At 41.5% G+C, this 22,695-nt stretch overlaps 1 protein-coding gene across 4 annotated transcripts in view; it reads right to left on the reverse strand.

Annotated features, from left to right (window-relative positions):
• Window positions 1–2,081: 2,081 nt before the first annotated feature.
• The window catches only part of Sinhcaf (SIN3-HDAC complex associated factor), a 34,645-nt gene continuing 14,031 nt past the window's right edge, over window positions 2,082–22,695 (reverse strand). For all 4 annotated transcript variants that reach the window (XM_063254506.1, XM_063254505.1, XM_003466780.5 and 1 more), the window contains exons 2-6: window positions 20,222–20,369; window positions 18,331–18,430; window positions 16,679–16,805; window positions 6,704–6,854; window positions 2,082–4,105 (exon numbers count right to left, since the gene is read on the reverse strand). In XM_063254506.1, the coding sequence (XP_063110576.1) occupies window positions 3,946–4,105; window positions 6,704–6,854; window positions 16,679–16,805; window positions 18,331–18,430; window positions 20,222–20,349 (666 nt within the window). In that variant the 5' untranslated portion in view covers window positions 20,350–20,369 and the 3' untranslated portion in view covers window positions 2,082–3,945. The remainder of the gene's footprint in view (window positions 4,106–6,703; window positions 6,855–16,678; window positions 16,806–18,330; window positions 18,431–20,221; window positions 20,370–22,695) is intronic.

Consider the following 22,695-nt stretch of genomic DNA (forward strand, 5'->3'; position numbering starts at 1 on the left):
ATCACTGTCTTCCATGTGTATTTTTTGACACAAGGTCTAAATTGTACAGGCTGGGCTCTAATTCAAAATTCTTCTGCTTCAGCCTCCCGTAGTGCTGTGGTTGTAAGTATGCATAGCTTTTTTGAGATTTAAATACAGAACCTAAGCACAAAACAACCATTGCAAAAACCCCTCTGGAACAGGCTGAAGCTAACCCAAGCTGTAGAAGTATTGAGAGCTGATACTCTGAAGCAGTGATTGGCTGCTTTCAGATACTGAGTCCTGGGTGATGCCTCAAAATATGGGAGGGCCAGTCTTTGCCCAGAGGGGAAGGAATTGGATACATAGACATCATCCTGAGGACCAATAACCCAGCCCCTCGGTGGGTTGTGTTTTTGTCTGGATTTCTCCCCCTCCCGTTCCCCAGGCGCAGGCTGCACCAGAGGTCTGGACCTCGGCGCGCCAGGTGCCAGCTAATAGCATCCCTGGCAGGATGCATTCTTCACTGCAGGAGGGAAAGGCTTCCTTCCTTCCGGCTACTGGATTGGTCATGGGCATATCCAGTTTTTTCCACTGAACCGCAGTTTTTGCACACAAAATACAGCAAATGCTCTATCAGCAGTAGGCAAAAAGCAAACCTGATTTATAGACAAAGGGCAGCCTCTGTGAGGGTCCAAGGTGCTCCGCACTGTCCGCCTTCAGCAAGGAGGGAAGCAAGACCCAGTCCTCACTCGGCGTGATGGTGAAGATGCAGAGTAAATAACCCTGGGAATGCAGATGCAGAGAGGTTCCAGTGCACAGGAGGCTGGGGGTAGGGAGATGGAGTGCGAGACCAGCTTGAGCTACCCAGCATGACCTTGAGGACAGGGCAAGGGGGAGATAAAGAAGGGAGAAGAGAATCTGGAGAGCAAAATACTTTAGAATCGAAGATTCTTATCAAATACCATGACTTCCTTAGACCTTTACCTACCCACCCGTGAATTCATTTTTGTGTATAGATTTAAACAGTGTTGTTTTCCACTATTTTTTTTGGTACTAGGAGTCGAACTCAGGGCCTTGCGCTTGCCAGGCAGGTGCTTGAACAGTATTTAAAAGCACCCAGCCCACCTGGGCTGTTGGTGCACACCTTTAATGCCAGCATTCAGGAGGCTGCGGCGGAACCTCCCTCAGTTCAAGGGCAGCCTATACTACATTCGAGACCATCTTAAAAAACCAACTGGAAAATGCACCTGGCCCATGCTGTTTCATGAGGACTTCTTAATTGCTACACAAGTGTAACCATAGGTTGCAGAGGCAGACACACCTCCTGACTAGCATTCATTTGAGAGGGCAGAACACCCCACGCATTTGCTACAGTAAGGTGAAGTATGGAGCAACCAAGGTGGTAAGCAACCAAAGGAGGTGCCTCCCGGGGAGAAGGCAGTTGCTGGGTCCCCCAGCTACAAGGAGGGGTAGGGCAAAGCCTGGGCAGGGTGTAGTGCCCCATGGGGGAAATCAACCAACACCCTTCGGGACCCCTAGCATACAGCTCAGGTGGGCCCCACAGAAACTGAGCTCCTTGCTATCACCGCCCACTGTTCAGCCAGTAACTTCACAGCCTCTGTATCAGGTGCCAATAAAACATCTGACTGCCCACAGCAGCACAAGGCTGCAGCCTAGACTCACGAGGCCACAGTTCTAACATTCTAAGTAATTAACAACAAAATCCTCAACAGCAGCACAGGATGTCCAGCCCACAGACCTACCTCTCCAGGTAACAGAGCTGGTTTTCAGGGATTTGGTGGGGATTACACCTCCAGATTTCTCACAATGCTAAAGTAACTCTGTACATTTATTCCAGTGACCAGTAAAGAGCAGACTACAACACTGAAGTACTGAGAACACCACTCTTTACTGGCAAACCCTCTTAAAAACCAAGTTCATGACTGTGCATATCAGTTAAAATAGCCTGTGAAGTTGGGTCTTTATTTCCTGGTAAAGAAGTTTTTACCTCTCATGGCTAGGCTAGGAATACTACTAAGAGCTTAGACTGAGTGTCTTTAAGACCAAGAACACTAGGTAAGCTTATCAAAGATCTGGAATACAAAGCCACAAACAGCTCCTTTTATTTTCTAATAAGACTAAATTTATTCAATGTCCTAGTAAAAGTTTTGATTATAAGTATCCAACAGTATAAAAAGTACAAAACAGATTTGTAGATTTCTAATATATTAATACAAAGTGCATGACTACATACAGTACATCCTACAGGCAAAGAGAGGTGGAAGGGGAAAAAGAAGGCTGTGGTTGAGGTCTAGTAATAAATAAATAAATACAGAAGTAGAGATGATCCATATTATATTCTACCACCAATACTGCAGCCAAAATGTACAAAAAAAAAAAAAGCCATTTCAAAACACCTCAGGAGGATGGTATGGCTGGCCTCTTGCAATCCCTCAGGCCATGGAGAGCCACCTGTCTCTTGCTACGGTCTCTCATACTGTGGCTCTTGTATGTGGGTTTTCCAAAAAGAAATAAAAAACGTTTCGAGTCAGAGCTGTGAAAAACCTTCATGTGCCTGTAGAAAGTGGCTCACTCCTCAATATGACACTACCCGATTTTAGAAATCCAGTTTTGAAAACAAACAAGCATAGTGTAAGGCAAGTGAACACTCTTCTCACTGTGAGAAGTCTGACTGGTGTGATTTTCCTCCTGAACTTTCAGAGAGAAGACCACGAGTTGGTGAGAGGCCACCATGAACATCCTGGAACTGACTAGCTCCCCGCTCAGGCTGATCTCAATGTTCAGAAGCCTAAAGGGAAGAAGCCAAACCGAAACCAACTGGCTTAGCACTGACACACACCTCTTTCTTCCACTAACTTTTACTTCAAGTAGAGAGAAAACAAACCCTAAGAAGCTAAGTCAGACACCTACTCTACACAGATAAGACCTTCACAAAGGTCAACTGAAGTAATCCAGAGCTGAAACTGAATTGTGCAGATTTCAACGGAGTCACCAAACCAACGCCACCGAACTTACACGTGTGGCAAGCCCTCTAAGAAACATGCCCAGGAAGTGTCAGTCCTTGTCGTGTGCCATCCTGAAGACCTGCATGGTACCAAACAAGGTAATAGTGAGTGTGGTGAGGCCCCAGCACTACCTGAAGCATCCTGCATACCCTGTGGACTTGCCCTTTCCTTGGGAGGAGTAGATTCTGCTTGCTGTCTTTATCAAACATTGACATAAGGGAAGGTGACACAGGATACAACACAGGCAGCCAAACTACCTCTTAGCACTTTTTTTGAGCTCACTATGTAGCTCAGGCTGGCATCAAACTCAAGAGATCCTCCTGCCTCAACCTCCCTACATTAGGATTACAGGTATGCGCCACCACGCACAGCTAATTGTTTGTATAGTTTAAAACTACTTCCTCAAAGGTATTTGCACCAGAAAACTATCTGTCCTGCTTAGTAATCAGTAGTACAGGTTTGAATCATCAGAACCTTGGCAAGACCTTAATAATTTCAAAATTATTAGCAACTACCTGTCACCTAGTTAGGCAAATGTATGAGGGAAAACAAGAGTAGCCAGCCATCTTAAGAAATGCCCCAACCACTGCTTCTTAATATAGAAAGACTAAAACTACACACAGTTTATCATACAACGAATCCCATCTCTGTCCCCTGAAGTTCCCCTAATTCATTCATTAGAAGGGGATTTTAAAAAAGACTTAAAGAGCACTTTACAGCAGCATTCAGCTTTCCTATGAAACACTCAGCATCTTAAATATTATGTACACTTCTCTCTTAGTAAGCTAGACGCTGGCTTCAGAGTTTGGTGGAACTGGTGGAGTGGGGGGAAATAACCCATTCGACACTATTCTAAAAATGTCTTTTGGCAGAATAGCAGGTGTCCGAGTTGAGAACAGGAGTCAGTCTGTGGGTCCGCGGTCCTCTGAATCCTTGTCCCCCTGTGCATGAGCCTCGGTCACCACTCCTGCGTGGAGATGGGCAGTGGCTCGGGCGGCTGCTCCTCGGGCTTCTCCGGTGCCGCCTTCTTACTGCTGCAGCAGGGCTTGAAGAGGTGCGTGTCAATGAGGACCTCCCCGAAGCGGCCTTTGTAGATGATCCCGCAACACACTTTTTGTCTAAAGGGAAAAGTAGAGAATGAAAGGTATTAAAGGGCAGAAAACTAAATAGCAGCCAAACTAAACACAGAAAAACTACTGACTATTATTATTAGTCAAGCACGACCAAAAGTTTCTACTTCTTTTTTTTTTTTTTTTTTTTTGGTTTTTTTTTTTGTCTTTTTCGTTTTTATCGGTACCAGGGATCGAACTCACGACTGCCTGCTTGCAAGGCAGGCGCTTATGCCGCTGAGCTAAATCCCCAGCCCCAAAAGTTTCTACTTCTGCAATCCTATCAGAGTCCAGTAAAAGGACTCCTGACTGACTGCAAGCTGACTTGCGAATGGAAATCACCCGGCCCCCCTTTAAGACCACTCTGGAATTTTCTTAACTATTAGGGAGGAAGAAGGCATTTAAGAGCCGGCAGGCAGCAAGTTTCAGAGGCTGCTTCTAAAGTTAACTATTTCCTTCCAAACTCTTAGGTTCTTAAAGAAATGAAGGACCAGAGACACCAGAGACAAGCGAATAGCGGCAGAGGCTTTCAGTTAACTGAGTAGATCAAAGTGCATATATACACTATGGCTCTACTCAAGGCATTAAAACTAAGAAGAGTCAGGATCACCCCTGAGGAAAAGCGGGTCACATCCCAGGAGGTCACCATGCAGGCCTCTCAAGGAACACCCTGCTGCATCTGCCTCAACTCCCCTGGCACTAGGGCAGTGGTGGCGAACCTATGGCATGTGTGCCACAGCCAGCTGCTTGTTAGCATAGACAACTCTAAAAGGTTCACCATCACTCCAATTTCCCTTCTCCCTTATGTTTTCTGGCTGTTTCTGTTGTTTGTCTCTAAATACTGTACATGGCTAAATTATCTACTACACAAACACCCACACTTACTGTATTTGGCAACTTTTACTCAACAGAGAGGAACAGAGATGAAAATGTAGTTATGGGCTCTATTTTGTTGTTACGTGTAATAGTCTAACCAGGCAACCATCCAGTTTTGTTTATCCATTCTCCCTCTTGTGCATGACTGTTGCCATGATTAACACTGCTGCGTACCTTCAGCGTACACATCCTAAGACTACCTCCTGGGTTATACTATTAGGATACAAAGATAGGAACATCTTCAGCTTTCCTCAACAATGCCAATTATTAGTCACTAGGCTTATACCCATTCACCCCCATGATCCACCTTTCCAGTCTTTCCTCAAGATTTTGCAACAGAAGTTATTCTAGTATTGACTGATCTAGGGTATGTAAAATTAAGTTGTGCTTTCATAATTGTCTACAATCTGAACATTTTCCCACTTAATTAGCTATTTATTTTATGTGAGAACTTTGCTTTTGGTATAGCACCAGACAGAAAACCTAAGAACCTCTGCAATGACATATACCCTGTTCCTTTTTAAAAAATACACCTATTGAGACAAGGTCTTGTCCAGGATGGGCTCTGTAAATTGCCTAGCCTCTCATGTACTGGGACTGAAGGCAGGCCACTACCACACCACATGTGGCCTTTTCAAGTCCTGTGCAAAGGACAATGGACACTTGGCCTGATTACCTTTACCCCCAGCTAAGCGTTAACAGTTACCATGTAATTCTTTTTTAACTACCTTGAACACTATCACTTTAAACTTGTCTGCTAAATACTTTATTTCCACTTCTTTCCTCTCAGAATGTCTGCCTCTCTAAAGGTCAGCTTGTTCACAAACTTTATCTTCATCCAAGATGTCTTAAGCTCTTAGTCACAAAAGCTACTTTTATACATATACGATTTTGAGTTATTATCTCTTGACCCACTGAAGATACGTTTCACTGTTCTCTCCTCATTTATATTTTTAAGAACTCAGCTCTGTTTCTTGTTCCTTTGAAATTCCTTTTAAAAATTATTTTTATTAGTACATGATTGTGATAATGAATACGTTTGTTGTGCAGACGTGACTCTTGTAATATATATATATATATATATATATATATATATATATATATTTTTTTTTTTTTTTTTTTTTTTTTTTTTGTCTTTTTCCTTTTTATCGGTACCGGGGATCAAACTCACAACTGCCTGCTTGCAAGGCAGGCGCTTATGCCGCTGAGCTAAATCCCCAGCCCCTGTAATATATATTTTTAAAATACTGTTTTCTCACTGCTTACCACATATCTGTTTCATCTTCCTTGTTCTGTAGTTTCACTGATATATTTGTGTGAGATGTTTTATTCTTTTGCTTTTGTTTTCTGTAATCTGGGAAACCCTTAACTACTTTCCTTTTGAAAATATTTTCTTTTTCCTACTCTATTCTTGGATTTGGGGTCACAGACTTAAAACAGTATGTCTGGCACTTACACATTCTAGGTGGCAAAACTGAGTTATCAGTATTTTTAATCTACTCCCTCATAGAAAATATAGGTACCTATACAAGAAGTATTTTTTATCTTAAATCAATTTTAAGAAGAAAAACACAGAATCCCAACACCCTGTTTAGTTCCTGCTTAACCCACCTGCAAACATGTGTGCTATCAGCTGTTTGCCAAATGCCATTTAGTTACTACAGAAATGGGAAACTGCTGCCTGTAATTAAGATGGGTTGTTGATTACAGGGTATTTTCTGATGTTTTTACCTTTTCCAGTATGTAAGATCTAAAAAGGAGAAAACCGGTGTTCTGTTGGAGCCCGAAGCCATCTCTGTGTCTGAGCCATCATCTGACTGGTTGCTGTAACATGGAGACTGAGCAGGGGAGGCACTTGAGGTGGTACTATGAGCATCAGAATCTGCAGAGAGGAGAGAAGACAAAAGACTATGATAACTGTGACTACAGAGGCTGCTCTTTCTCTGGGCAGGGTTATATCCTGATAAACTCACTATAATATATGCTAAACTGGAAGCACGTTTACTCTACCTAACAAACAGCACAGCCTAGCAACAGCACACTGTGTGGAACACTGGTTGTTTGCCCTCGTGATTGTGTGGCGGCTGACAGGGAGCCATGGCTTGCTCTGGCTGCCCAGCACCAAGACAGAATCACATGCACATAGCTAGCTTGGAAATAGACCATAACTTGAAACTTACACCATTGTTTCTATTGCATACACCTTATTTCTGCACCATTGAAGTCAAAATGCCAGTAAATCTTTAAGATACTAAGTTATAAAATGGTAAAAAACAGAACTTATTTTTATGCCACTAATTTTGAAAACGTTGGTACTATAGTAATTGTACAAGAAAACAGGAGCTGGGGATTTAGCTTGGTGGCATTCAGTGCCTTGCTGGGAAATGCAAGGTCATGAGTTCAATCCTCAGTGCCAAAAAACAGAGAAAGAAAAAGGGAATACATACATTTCCCCTCTTCTTCCTGCTCATTACATTATAAAACAGATTTGAAACCCTGCAGGGTAATGGGCATACTAGCACCTCAAGACCTTAGACCTAAAAACGGGAGGACATAGTGGGAAATTCCTTTGCTTTTCTGGATTTTCTCTGTGCCTCAAAAATCACAACTTAGATATAAAGCAGCAGTAACTCAAGTGATGCAAAGAGAAACAGGTGATCTCAACACACACACACACACACACACACACACACACACGCCCCAGCGCACATCTCTGAATGCTTGTCAAAGGATCAGGGAAAGAGGAAGACTAGCAGACCTTTTTTTTTTTTAAATTACCTTTTATTAGACAATAACCACTCTTCTCCAACTAAACACCAAAGAAAACCTGGACAAAACCTTCCACCCAGCAAGGCCAAGGAGGGAGGCTACACTGCCCCCAGGTACGGGAACTTCAAGCAGGGGAGCTGCCAGATGCCCAGTGAGGAGCCAGGACTGTCACCACCCCTGGTCACAGGGGGCAGAGTCCTCCCCTGTTGGTAAGCAAGAACCAGCCCCACCTCAGTCCGTGGAGGCAGAGGCACCTGCAGTCAGGCAGCAACCAACAAAGTGCCTGTAGTCCTGTCCCCCACTCCTGCTGCAAGTCCAGATAACCCAGTCAAAACGGGTTCAGCTGAGATCCAGTCTCACAGCAGAAAATGAAAGGGCCCATAATTTCAACGAAAATCATAGTACACTAAAAAACGGGAACGTCTCTGACTGCATGGGAAGGCAAATACATGCCAGCACCAAGGTGACAGATGTTAGATTTATTAGACCAAGATTATGAAGTAGTCAGACAAAAACGTTTCAACTTGCACTCAGAAATATGGTGAAACAAACTGAAACACAGCTTTTGGCAGTCACAGGAGTCTTCACTGGGGGTAAGGGGGATACAGTGCAGGGGGGTCACAGCCCATTCCTGGCAAGCACGAGGTCCCAGTTCAATTCCTGGTAAAACTTCCCCCCTGCCTCCCAAAAAAGGAAAAGGAGAGGACACTAAGGATGGTGTGCAGGGGGAGCCATGTGCTTAGCAGGCCTTTATTCCCCAGCAACAGGAGAAGTAGGGACAACAGATACAAGCTATCAAGAAACAAATGCAGACTATCAAACCAAAAAGCTACAGTAAGTGAAATAGGCAGCTTGGTGGATTGGTGCAACAGCAAAGGGGACAGAGAACAAACAGAGAACTATAGTAACAGAAACCACTCAAATCTGAACACAAGTCGCACTCACAGCACTGCCCTCTTGGAGGGACAGGAGAAAGAGAAGAGGTGGAAAGGTAACAAAAAATGGCTGATATTTACCAAATGCAGTGACACAAACCTAAGAAGATCAAGAAGCTATCAAAGTCCAAACAGGACAAAGGTAAGAAACACCATACTACACATCTGAAAATCAAACAAAAGAAAATCCTGGAAGCAGCCAGGAAAACACCACCTCACCTACAATAAGGAAGATAACAGACCCTAGAGTTTACATTAGGAATAAAGTTCTTTCTAAGCAATGCTAATTGTTCAGGAGTCTTCATATAAATTTAAAAGCCAGAAAATACACCTTGGTTGCTCATTACAACACTACACTAGATGGCTACAATATTGCCTGTACCACAGCAAACAAGATCATAAACAGGGTAAAACTAACATCAACTGGGCAGGTGCATAAGGTAATCCTCTAAAATTCAGAGAATAATCAAATATTTCTTAAGCACCAAACCCTGTAAGTTGCCAGAGTGGGGGTGGGCATGGTTTGTATTAATGGCAACACAAAATGACAAAATTATCGACATGTAGAACAGAGTGCCGTTAGTATTTTATTTATTTATTTATTTATTTATTTTTGCTTTTTTATCGGTACCAGGGATCGAACTCACGACTGCCTGCTTGCAAGGCAGGCGCTTATGCTGCTGAGCTAAATCCCCAGCCCCAGCCGTTAGTATTTTTAACATGTTTATTTCCAATAAAAATATCACTCACCTTTATTTAAAAAAAAATCCTCAAAGGTTGCAAACTTTAAGACTAGTGGGATATTTTTTAAACTTTCCAAATAAAGTTGGACTGGTGGACTGGTACTGGGGAAACTCACTATTTTAGAAGTACTTAATAGCTTTGAACCATCTAAAATTACAGTGATGGACCATTTTTATTTATAAGTGCAATTTCATATGGTTTAATATATATAATGACATATAAACACAGTAAGGGACTTCCGGGAGAACATGGCGGACAGATAACAGCAACTACCGGAGGCTCTCTGGAAAACTAGGCTCAGAAGCCAGGTATGGTGCGGACTAAAGAGACATAAGCAGGTGGAGTTATGCTCTGCTGACTCAGGAACAAACTCGGCTGAGAGAAACCAACTTGGAATGCAGTCCTGGTGCTAAAACAGGAACAGAAAAGTCTCGCTGCTGAGGCTGGACCCTGCGCCATTGGAAGCCACGATTTGGGTTTCCCGCCGTGCGGCGGCTGGCTGCCTCTACATCGGCTCGGCAAGGAGAGAGACGCGCAGAAACTCTGAGAACGGGAATCTGCGAACGGAGTCGAAAACAGGACGGGCAGGGAGGCATGTTCTGACTTGTGGCGAGGTGAGTGAGAGAAACTGACACTCCACCACAGTTTGACTCCAGCGGACTTTCTGGGCCCGAGCAGTCCTGCGGGAGCAGGGCGCGGTGGAGACTCCAGCCACACATTCCCCTCTCGGGCGGGATTGGTGAAAAGTGCCTGGCCTGCGTGACGCTGCCGGCGGACCCCGTAGGCTGGCCCAAACCAGATCCCAGAGCCTGCCGGAAGCCAGGAGGGGCGGGCCTCCGCGTAGGCTGCCTGGTGCGCAGCGGTGAGTGGGAACACCTAACCGGCGCAATTCGATCAGGCTGTGGCTGGCAGGGAGAGAAGCTGGGCCTCTCATATAAGCTTGCATATATAACGAACAGAGAATATGGGAAGAGGCAGCAACAAGAAAGGCTCCTCGGCCCCCAATTCTGAGAAACAGGCAATAGCAGACACCGCACCAATACACATAAAGCACCATATAGAGAGCCTCATAGACCAATTCAGGAATGAAGTTATCAACGACCTGAAGCTAGAAGTATGCAAAATAGTTAGAGAAATGCTAAGCCCCACCCAAGAAAAAACAGATGGTGGAATGGAAGAACAGAAAAAGAGGGGAGAATTGTTTGATGGAGAAAACAGGGAAAGCATAGAATACGTGAAGCAGGTTCAAAGGGACTACCAAGAAACTAAGAAGTCTATCGAAGACTGGCATAACAGCTTGAAAGAAACTAAGGACAGACTATCTGAACTGGAGGGCAGAATTGTAATATGGGAGAATGAAATGAAAAACTTCTTAAAAATAACAAAGAAACAAACAGCAATAATACAAAGACAAGAAGATGATAAGAGGATCCATAACTTAAGGATTAAGAACATAAAAGAAGAAGTAGGGACACAAACAAGTGAACTACAAAAGCTACTCACAGAAATAATCCAGGAGAATTTTCCTAATTTAGCAAAAGGTAAAGATACTCAGATGTATGAGGCATACAGGACCCCAGCTACCTACAACCCAAACAGAGCAACACCCAGGCATATAATAATAAAAATTCCAGAAATTCAATACAAGAACAGAATATTAAAAGCTGTCAGAGACAAGAAACAGACCACTTACAAGGGAGCACCCATCAGAATTACAGCAGATTTCTCTGCACAAACCATCAAATCACGAAGAGCGTGGGGGGAAATAATTCAAGCTTTGAAAGATAATAATCTCCAGCCAAGATTGAGATATCCTGCACAACTGTCCCTGGAAATTGATGGAAAAACAAGATGCTTCCAGGATAAAGAGGAACTGGGGGAATTTGCAACCACCAATTCAACTCTACAGAGAGTATTGCAGGATATTCTAAAAAAAGAAAAATACAAAGAATCCAGAAATAGTGGAGGCCACAACTAATGGAGCAGAGAACAAAGTGAAGAAGACAAACTGACAGCTACTGACAGAATAAGAGCTCAACAGAAATGAGGCATAGAAGATTGGATGATAGGAACAGCTATTTTGGAGAAAATGACATCTTAATAGGTAATACTGATTTAGTACCATCTTGTTTTGAAGTCTCATCTAGCTTTTGTCCTTCTGTCTCCAATGGTCTAAATAGGTTGTATCTTACTGGATTTTATTATGTATGATAGTATAAGCAAAAACCTTTTAAAGACAAGGAGATTATACAGAAATCATTATTCATTTTCTGTTAGTCGGTTCTAAATATTCTGTAATGCTGTCATTCTCTTAAATGGTTTTACATTGTTTTGATATACTTAATGCTACAGTATACGAAGTTGTACTCAAGGATTTCAAGGAAAGAGACAATATGGTAACTACTTTTAGGTCAGGATTATCTGGTGGTGAAACACTATTCTGCTTAAATGGTTATGTTTTGATCTGTGCTGTTTAGTTGTTATGCCCTCTTTTATCTCAATCTCCACTCCATTATTTACTTTTTTAATACTTTTTTAAAATTTTTATCCTTTTAATTAATGGAAAAAATAGCAGGATATATTATAGTAACCCACTTTGACTTTCCATTACCTCGATTTAAAGCCCTGTATTACTCTCACCATCTGGTTTTTAACTGATGTTCCCCTATTCTGTTTTGCTGGATAGTATCAGGTTCGAAAATTTAGGCATCAGCTGTGAAGATAATGAGATTCATTATAACGCCCATTCTCGTTGACTTTTATCTACTTTTGAAGACCTACAATGTCTCCAATGGTTTGGTTTTGTTGGTTTTGTTCTTTACTGTTTTGTTCAATTGTATTATAACTAATGGTATAGGCAATTCTATTAGAGATAGCGAGAGGCATTATGGTAACCATTGTTGATCACCTTGTATTATGTTTTCACATTATCTATTATGTCCACCCTTTTGACTTGACCGATTCTGTTCTGTTATGTCACATTTGGTTTTACTCTCTTCCAAAAAAGTAATAAGAACCGTGAGAGCAATGAAACCCAAAATGTGTAATAGTCATTGTACAAAAGAGAGGAAAAGAAAGTGCTCTAAACTATATAACTGCATGTATATTTAAGTGTATAAGATAGAATATGATATCACAGAATTTTATCAGATCATTGAACAGAACTGTTTGCAGTATCATTGTTGGAATGTCCACTTTACAAGCTTTAATTTTGTGACTTGAACAATTATTTCTAAGATGACAATATGTAATCCATTAACTTGTGATTTCCTACTGTTCATTTTTTTTCTGCAAATCTGTATAACTTGTACCCTTTCTCTGCTTTTTTTTTCTCCTTAAATAAAATATTAAAAAAAAAAAAAAAAAAAAAAAAAAAAACAGTAAACAACTTTATTCTAGAAATGTAGGTACGGAAATTCTTCAAAGTCTAATTTTACAAGTCTTGAAAATCAAGCAGCTATTTCCAAAACTGTTACACAGATTCAATGCAATCTCAATCAAATTTCCAAAGGCATGTGTATCTCACGGAACTTGAGAAAACAATCCTATAATTCATCTAGGATCAGAAAGAGACCCAGAAAAGCAAAGACAATTCTGGGCAACAAAGGCAAGACGGGGGCATCGCAATCCCTGACTTGAAATTATACCATAAAGCTACTGTGATAAAGACCACATGGTACTGACAAAAAAACAGTCCCAAAGATCCATGAAACAGCTCAGAAGATGCAAAAATAACTCCAGGAACACCAAGCCACCTTATCTTTGACAGAGGTGCCAAACTTCCATTCACTGGAAGAAAGACAGCCTCTTTTAATAAAATGGCAGAAGAACTGGTTCTGCGCATGCCAAACATTACAGTTGGAGCCTATCTTTCACCATGTACTAAACTAAATGTGGAATGGATTAAAGGTCTAAATATTAAAAGAGAAACATTTGGAGATTTAGCTGGAGATTTAGCTCAGTGGCATAAGCGCCCGCCTAGCAAGCATGAGCTCATAAATTTGATCCTCAGTACAAAAAACAAGAGAGAAAAAAAGAAATATATTGAATCTGCTGAAAGATATAGTAGGTAACACTCATTGTGCAGGAACTATCACAGAGTCAACAACAGAGATCTCATTCTATTGAAAAGCTTTTGCAAAGCAGGAGAAACCACCAACATAGTGAAGAGACAGCCACAATGTGGGCGAAAATGTTTTCCAGCTGTCCTCAAAGGATTACTATCAAGAACATATAAACAACTTAAAGAAAAAAAAAACACCAAAAACAATCAGCCCAGGGGCTGGGGATTTAGCTCAGTGGTACAAGCGCCTGCCTGGCAAGCACCAACCTCCCACATTTAAAGACTCAATCCAAAAGCAGGCATCTGTGATGAATACACACTTCTCAGATAAAGAAATACAAGCAGCAAATAAATATATGAAAAAAGAAAAAAAAATGTTCAACATCACTAGTCATTCAAGAGATACAAATTAAAACACTGAGATTCCACCTTACCCCAGAAAGAATGGCTATTATCAAGAAATAAAGGGCCAGGGATTTAGCTCAGCTGTGTAAGCACCTGCCTATCAGGCATGAGGTCATGAATCTGATCCCTGGTACAGAAATAAAGTTTTTTAAAAATTAAGAAATCAAGCAATAACAAATGCTGGCAGGGCTGTGAGTAAAAAGGAACCCTTCTCTACTGTGGGTGGGAGTGTTGACTGGTGCACTGTGGAAATTAGTGTGAAGATTCCTCTAAAATCTAGGACTAGAGTTCCCATTCAACCCAGCTATTCCCTTCCTGGTTATCTTCCCAGAATAATTAAAAAACATCATACCACAGCGATGTATGTGCACCTATGCTTACAACAGAATAATTTGTAATAGCTAGATCTTGGAAACAAATGAAATGCCCAGTGATTGCAGAATGGATAAAAAAGATGCAGTATTTTTATGTGATGGAGTACTACTCAGCCATAAAGAAGGACAAGCTTGGTTTTTATAGGTAAACAGATGCAACTTGAAACCATACTCAAAAGTGAAATAAATCAGACACACGTGTCAACATCTTACTCTCTCACTAGTATGAAAGGCTGAAACAATATGTGTGTATGTATGTGTATTGTGTATCTATATATGAATCCGATAGTTGAGACAGTTATACTACTGGCTTCTGAGTCACTGAAGGGAAAGGTTTGTGCTAGTTATTTTTTGGATCACTCAATGCCGACCTCTTGTGCTCTGGGAGACTAATATGGGGATAGCAGTGCACAAAGTATGTAATAACATCATTGTCATGTTTTGAAATTGTTTTCCCTCTGTCTCTTTGAAATAAAATAGATTTCAAAACAAAAAAAAAACTAGGCAGATTTGAAAAGGTATAAAACAGTGCTGATGTAGACAGTGTGAGGCAGGCAGGCAGACGGGAACAGCAAGCATCTCCGCATTCTGCTTACTGCACAAAACTGATTCACAGCCAGCCCAGAGCCACTGTCCCTCCAACACAAACCTCCAAAGACTCTGCAGGTACCTAACAACATTTATTCTACAGAAACCAGAAATGACTAATTGCTGAAAAAAATGCCCAAAAAAAGGGCAAAAATTTCTTTGGGATGTGGATGTGGAGCTCTTGGCTTGAATGCACAAGGCCCTGGGTTCGATTCCCAGCACCACAAAGAAAGAAAAAATAGTATTGTTTTAAAAAAAAAAACAAAACAAAACTTGTTTGCACGCTGATCTCATTTCTCAGGCAAGGAAACCGTGGTTAAACATCAGCAATTCTAGAGTCAAACATCTACAACTAACTCAACAGATCTAGAAGCCCTAGGTCCAAGTCTTCCCAGCACTCCACATACGGGGTGTTTCCAACAGGTAACAGGACAGGTAGCTGCTGCATGTACAAGAGCAAACACCACTAGGAGGGGGCAGGAGGTGATTTTACCCAGCGCTGTGTAGAAATTCAAATGTCTTGAAACTGAGCTGCCAAAATTCAAATTCACCTCACCACTTATTAAGTGAGTGGTCAAGGTTAAACAGGCCCTCTGTGCTACCCTAAACTGTAAAGGTAAGTAACAGACGATAATAATGTACAAAGTGTATCAAAACGTGCTCTTCACAGTCTTCCTCTACTTCTTCAGTAAAATCATTTGTCTTTTCTTGTGTAGGAGGGTCTATACTGGCCATTAAATCCAGGGCCTTTGCACTAGCTATACCCCCAGAGCCACTGTCCTAAAATCCCTTTTCTTAAGATAGGGTTTTACTAAGTTGCCCAGGTTGGTTTAGAGCTGATGATCTCCCAACTCAGCCTCTCAGGCATACGCTAACATGTAAGCCTGTCTCTTTCCTTTGTTCTAAAACATGCACAATGATTGATTTGTCTGGACTGATAACATTTTGTTTACAAGATCCTATAGATATTTTTTAAAATCTTGAGAGCTCCAAATACAAGTCCTTAAACCCATCCACAGTTCTGAGATAGCAGTAAATCTGCCTTGACCTGAAATGTGATTATAGGGTGATGGACAAACCTATGCAGTCCACTCATCCCACCTAATGTGAAAATCCTTCTGCTTTTTTGCTGTAAAAACAAACATTTGATTCAACAATGGTAACTCAGCTCCCGAGGGGGATGAGAATATTGTGCAGCAATGTTATATGCAGTGTGGTTCCTTTTCAGAGCTGGAAACATTCCCAAACCTGAACACCACCCCACCCTCTGCAGGTTCAACGACAGCATGTGAAGCTGCTTTTAATCTGACACTAATTTTCCATTCCGTCACCCACAGGACACACTCGCCCTTAAACCTGAAAGCCCACGGACTGGCCATCCTTATGTATGAATGGTGAGCTCTGAAGTTCCCAGCAGTCTGGGCTTTGGCCGCAGACTGTCTGCTAATACACAGCTTTCTCTAGGACTCAAGCTTCTTTATGTGTAAGAAAGCTAAGCAAGCGAACTAGAAATGTACCTTCTAAAAAATTAAGTAGCCAGTGGACTCTGATGATGCTTTCATGGTATTAGAATCTGATAGACTTTGAAGATAACGATACAGTGTACTATTGCTATTCTTTTGTGGTTATGAAAGTTTATTTCTTCATAAAAAATAAATCAGATAAGAGTTCTAAGATTTCATAGTAATAACATCCTTACCAATTAAATACAAATGGTCTCTCTTCAAAACAGCTGTAAGGGGGAAAATGATCTACACATACCATGTACCAGCTCCCACCAAACACAAAAACTGAAAAATAACTGCTGAAGTTCTAATTCCAAACTTACTGTGACGTTTAAATTCCTTCTGCAGTTTGCTGATCTGGTTACCCTTTATCCTGTTTCCAGACAGGGTTTTCACTTTCTTTGGTTTCAGTGTAGTCTTTAGACTGGGTCCTGCCCTTGCGTCTACCACCTGGAAGAAAACACTGAATATTTAACATCATTTAAGAAAGGAGACAAGAGAACTGGTTCAGATCTATGGCTAAGAACTCAGGTTTTATACTCAGTTCTATACAGAAGGCTCTGTGCAACTCTAATCATCACATGAGATAAGAATAAATACCATTTATCTACTGGGGTTTCTATGGGTGGGGAGGGACCCAGGGGCACTCGTATGTCATGAAAACATTCTACCACTCAGTGATGCTTCCTGCACTTCTTAGTTGCTTTGTTATTTTTAATGCTGGAAAACATTTTAAAATAGATGTATGAGAGTTAATCATTACTGGCTAACCCAATTAGATTTAAAAAAAAAAAAAAAAAAAAAAAATCAAGCCCACCCTGGTGTGGGGGCACACACCTGTAATTCCAGCACTCTGGGAGGCTGAGGCAGGAAGGCTGCAAGGTTGAGCCCAGCCTGGATAACTCAGCAAGACTCTGGGTCAAAACGAAAAATAAGAGGCCAGAAATGTAGCTTAGAGTAAAGGCTTTGAGTTTAAACCCCTGCACTTCAAATTGTCACCACTGATCAAGCTTAGTAACTAACATTTCTACAAAATAATATTTTACAATTTAAAAATCTCTCAGATTCTTTTGATTTTATCACAAAGCAGCAAGAGAGCTATTTTGTTAGTCTAATTTTAGACTGAAGCAAATTAAGGCAAAGAACAATTACTTCCCAAGCTAGTAAATAGGTGAGGGTAGCTGGTGGGGTGGGATGAGACCAAGGCCTCCAGACCCACTGTCTGCCCTTGTTCCACTGTACCCTGACTTTAGGTGTTAGAGGCACAGGCTCCCCTCACACCAGCCAGCCTCGGGGCTACACATGCATTCATTCACACTGACCCTTGGAAGACTGCTGTGTGAACGAGAGGTGCCATCACCTCCAAAGATCACAATCCTGATCTCCTCCAAATACGGCCCTAAATGAAAACTCACATTTAATAAGGTTACAGATCTACCAGAGTACACTCCAGTCATACAACACTGTCCGTGAAGAATGGTGTAAAAGGAAATGCAGGGGAAGGGACAAGGAAAAACGCCCTCTACTTAAAAAGAACTGAGTAAGACTGAAGCTGGACAAGCATTTACGTGGCAAGTGCAAGGTAATATGCTCAATCCCTGATACAACAACTATAGCAAAAAAAAAAAAGATTGAGGCCAGGCACAGCTCAGCTGTGAAGCACTCTCCTAGCATGTTCAGGGGTCTGAGGCTCCGTCCCAGCACCAGAAAATTGAAACAAATGCACAAACACCCTCAAAAGCACTGTTCACAGCATCATAAATACTTTGTTCTAGAGCCCAGGCAAGATGGCATACACCTGTAATGCCAGAAGGATTGCCAGATCCAAGCCCATCCTGGGCAACTCGGGAGAACCTGCACCAAAGCAGGAAATGAGAAAGGACTGGGGACAGCCAGGGGAGACTTGGGTCCTGACTCCTGATGGTGAAACAGCAACAGGGGAGAGAGGAATCACTGGGGAAAAAGACCAACTCACGTGATTCCAGTTTTTCTTGGATCCTGCTGGCAGCTTCTTCCACCTCTTCACGAGCAGCACACAGGCATTGCAGATATCCCCTGAGCGAGTCTCGTGCAGCCTGGGAAAGAAGCGTGAAATTTCACCACAGCCCTTTATCTTAGAGGCTCCAGCACGTACATTTATTGTAGATAGGCACCACTTCTGTCTTGTTTTGTTCTGATTTTGTGAGACAGGGGCTCACTATGTATATAGTTCACTATGTATATAGCTTGGCCTTGAACTCACTGTGTAGCCCAGGCTGGCCTCAAACTCAGCAGTCCTGCCTCAGCCTCTCTGCAGATGTATGTCACATACCTGGTAACAAGGTATAACTTCTAATCATTCGAGATAACCCAATTAATTTGTATGAAGCCTAGAACCAATAGTACATATTGTAATTTGGTAGTTTTAGTATAATAAATTTCCTCAGCATGGAAATCAATAACCAATCAATCAATAAAATGCTTGTAAAATTTAAGACTAGAAAAAGATCCCAGCTGCCATGGTTTTGTTTTGTCTGTTTTGGTATGGGGGATTGAACCTCACAACCTCACACTTGTTGGGCAGGCACTTACACACAACACTGAGCTAAATGAAACTTTCTAATGAATCTTTCTGGAAACTTATAGGTATTTCATTAATTAGTAAAGTGCTACCTTTTAGAAATCAATGTGACATGATATTCCAGAATGGTGACATTCATCTGTAATTCTAGTTACACAGTAGGCTGAGGCAGGAGTGTTGCATGTTCAAGTCCCACCTGAGCAACTGAATGAGATCCTGACTTAAAACAATAAAAGGCCTGGGGCTATAGCTCAGTACAGTGGAAGAATGCTCCTGGCACCAACACAAAACTGCCCACCTTTTTTTTTTTTTTTCTTGGTACTGGGGATCGAACTCACAACTACATGCTTGCAAGGCAAGGCACCTATGCCACTGAGCTAAATCCCCAGCCCGAACTAACACAAAACCAACAGGCATGGCACACAATCCTTTTGACAACTCTCAAATACTGTATAATTATTAAATCTAGGATTAGCAAGTGGTCAATAAATGTTCTGCTAAGAAAAGTGGTGAAATTAATTTCTAACACAGAAAATGATTCAACAATATATATCTATTCAGGTGTTTACTGGAAAATAAACTCCCTGTTATTAAGCAGAGGCTTACTCTTTAAAAAAGAAATGAAATTATGACATTAAGCTAATACAGCCTGACAAGTGTCAGGACAGAACATCAAGTCTTACTTAATACCATCTTTCTCAGCAAGTTGGGTTAAAATATATCTCCATGGGGGCTGGGGATTTAACTCAGCGGCATAAGCACTTGCCTTGCAAGCAGGCAGTCGCGAGTTCGATCCATGGTACCAATAAAAACGAAAAAGACAAAAAAAAAAAAAAAAAAAAAATATATATATATATATATATATATATATATACACATATATATATCTCTCTCCATTGTTTAGAAAATCAATACCATGATTAGTAAGAGGGAATCAGGTAGTTTTTAAAAACCCCTTTATATATCCTGTAATTGTCAACAAAATGCTTTTTGTCTAGTTAGAACTATAAGAGAGCCCTCTCAATTTGGTAGCTCCTACTAATTTGTAAAAAACAGGTTGTTAGGGGGCTGGGCATTTAGAAGTGCCTGCCTTGCAAAGTGCGCAGTTGTGAGTTCGATCCTACCAATAAAGAATGGTTGTTGGTATGGTTTGATTCATTTAAAGAACAGGAGCCTTAAATATCCTGGAATAAAACACAAGTGCTTTTTAATTGTCAGCACAACGCTCCACTGCTTTGCTTGGAAATAGTTCTCCTGCTAGGACTGTTTTCTCTATAAGAACAGTGCAAAAGTCAGCTGCTCTCACCCGAAACAGCTCTGGAAGTCCTTTTCGTAGCGTTTACTGTCCGTGAATCGGGAACTGGAGGACTTCGCCCTGCAAATACAGCAGCCCTCCAGACTCCGGTACATCTTTGGCTTGTGAAAACCAAACATCTTTTCTTCTGGGCAGCAGTCTGGGAAAGCAAGGGAAGCGACACAGCTTTTGAGGATTGTAACAAGGCACTGAGTTTTTCTGTTCCCCACCACCCCTAAACTATTTGGTGTTGTATGACTGGGCCAAGCAGGCAGGCTGTGGGGAAGCCCTCCTGGATCAGTCTCCAGAACAGACAAGAGCAGCAGCACACACAGCACCCACCCCCGGAGGAAGGCCTCCTCTACCTCCTTCTGCTCTCCTAAACACGAGTTCTGAAAATGAGGAAGAAGGCTTTTTCAAAAACCAAGTGTTTCAAGAAATACCACAAACTCCCACAATCTTGTAAAATGATGAAATACTACACAATTAAGGATGTATCCTCACTTAAGGGTGCACTGTAAGGCATGGCTTTATGTGTCGTGCCTGATTCCCCTCTGGGGAAGTCCTGTGCTTTAACAGGACAGCCGCGACACCAAGCACATGGGCAGCTCAACACACATCAACCCACACTGCTTGCTCTGCCCACAGTAAGTTGGTTTGTATGTGTTCATTTCTCCTGTGATACACAGGGTGTTCTAAGAAGTCAAGTTTGGACTTGCACTGGAATTGCTGAAAAGAAGATTGAAAATTCCCAGAAACCTCAACACTGAGATTTTAGGGGAAAAAAAAAGAAAGAAAAAGAAAATGCCCAGAAACCAAAGCTTAGAATTTAGGATTAGTAATTCTATGAATCGTTAATACAAATTAAGAATGAGCTCATGTTGCCTGATCTGCTCTGCCCCTCAGCTGTTTATAGAAGTTACAAAGTTTTGTGCTAAGGATAGTTAATAGTAGACTGCAAAAACCCAAGAACTGCAGAGTCAAATAAACTGTGATTCCGCTGATCAAGGAATGTCAACATTAGTGTTAAGGAAGGAAGAAACCTTAGGACTTGACACAGAAACACAGCTGGCAGTAAATCTGTACTTGGAGATGTCATTTCCCAAACCACAGGCCAACCTCACCAGCTCATGTGGATGAAGACAGGTGATAAAAAGCCAAAGCCGGGGGCTGGGGATTTAGCTCAGTACCTGCCTTGCAAGCAAGCAGTCATGAGTTCGATCCCCGGTACCAATAAAAATGAAAAAGACCAAAAAAAAAAAAAAAGCTAAAGCCAAGTGGGTATGGAGGTACATGTCTGTAATCCCAGCAGTTGGGAGGCTGAGATAGAAGGATTGCTATTGAGTTCAAGGCTAGTCCAGGCTATAAAGTGAGTTCAAGGCAAGCCTGAACTGCTTTTCTGGTCTCAAAAAAAAAAAAGAAGAAGAAGAAAAATCCGATTGACAAGTCTGGGAGGTGATGCATGTGAGAACCCATCTATAATTGATCATAAAAGCATCAGACAGGCACCAGGTATAAGGAAATCACTAGCACCAATCACCTCTGTGCCAGTTAAGAAGTGTCATGACCACACAGGGTCATCCTTCTAAAGTTACTTTTGAAATACATGAGCAAAACAGAAACTTCAGGACCTGCCTTTAGCACACCCTCCCACTCCCAAGCTGATCAGTACTCTCCACCAGGCAAGACCAGTGTAAGTGATGCAAAGCAGCAGCCAAGCATGGGTCAGAAACATGGGAAGAGGATTTACAAACAACGTTTTAAGAAATTTTAATAAAATAAAATAAAATGCTTTTAATAGCATAATCTACAGCTTTTCTTTGAAGTGAGCTACTATTAATCGGTGTTGCCCCTCCTTAATGTTTTGTTGCTGAGGGAGGCAAGCAAAGGAGACATAAGGAAACAGAAGGCCACTGATGCAGTTTAAAGTGAAACCCACACTGGGCATGGTGGTACACACCTCCATCCAGCACTCAGGAAGCTGAGGCAGAAGGATCACTGCAAGTTCAAGGCCAGCCTGTGCTATATATTGAGTTCAAGCCCAAGTGTCTGAAAATAAACAGGTCTTAAAAAAATTTCTTTTAAAAAGCTAGGGATGTAGCTCTAGTGCAAGGGCCATCAGTTCAATTCTTAGTATGAAAAAAATCAAAGTTTTCTGTAAGAATTGTTAAACCATGAAAAACCCATTATAATGATTTTAGTTAAATGCTTGAGAATTATTTTGAAAGTAAAAAATGAGAAATTTACACTGCATGTAAGAAAAAGTATAATGAGACTTCTTTAAAAATAAGGCAGATTTTTTCAATCTAACAAACCCATGTTACAAATGAAAATAGCTTCCCACAAAAATGGCCATGTGTTGCTCTTGAAAAACCAGGGTCAAATGGCAGATTACAGAAACCAAAAAGTAAAATAAGTTACTGCTTTAATTTGCATATTCCTGTTCTAAAGCAAAGGTCTTGGGATCCCCACACCCCACCCTAGTT

Source organism: Cavia porcellus, unplaced genomic scaffold, assembly GCF_034190915.1.
Source record: "Cavia porcellus strain 051 isolate PalLab524CR breed Dunkin Hartley unplaced genomic scaffold, mCavPor4.1 scaffold_8, whole genome shotgun sequence".
Lineage (NCBI taxonomy): Eukaryota > Metazoa > Chordata > Mammalia > Rodentia > Caviidae > Cavia > Cavia porcellus.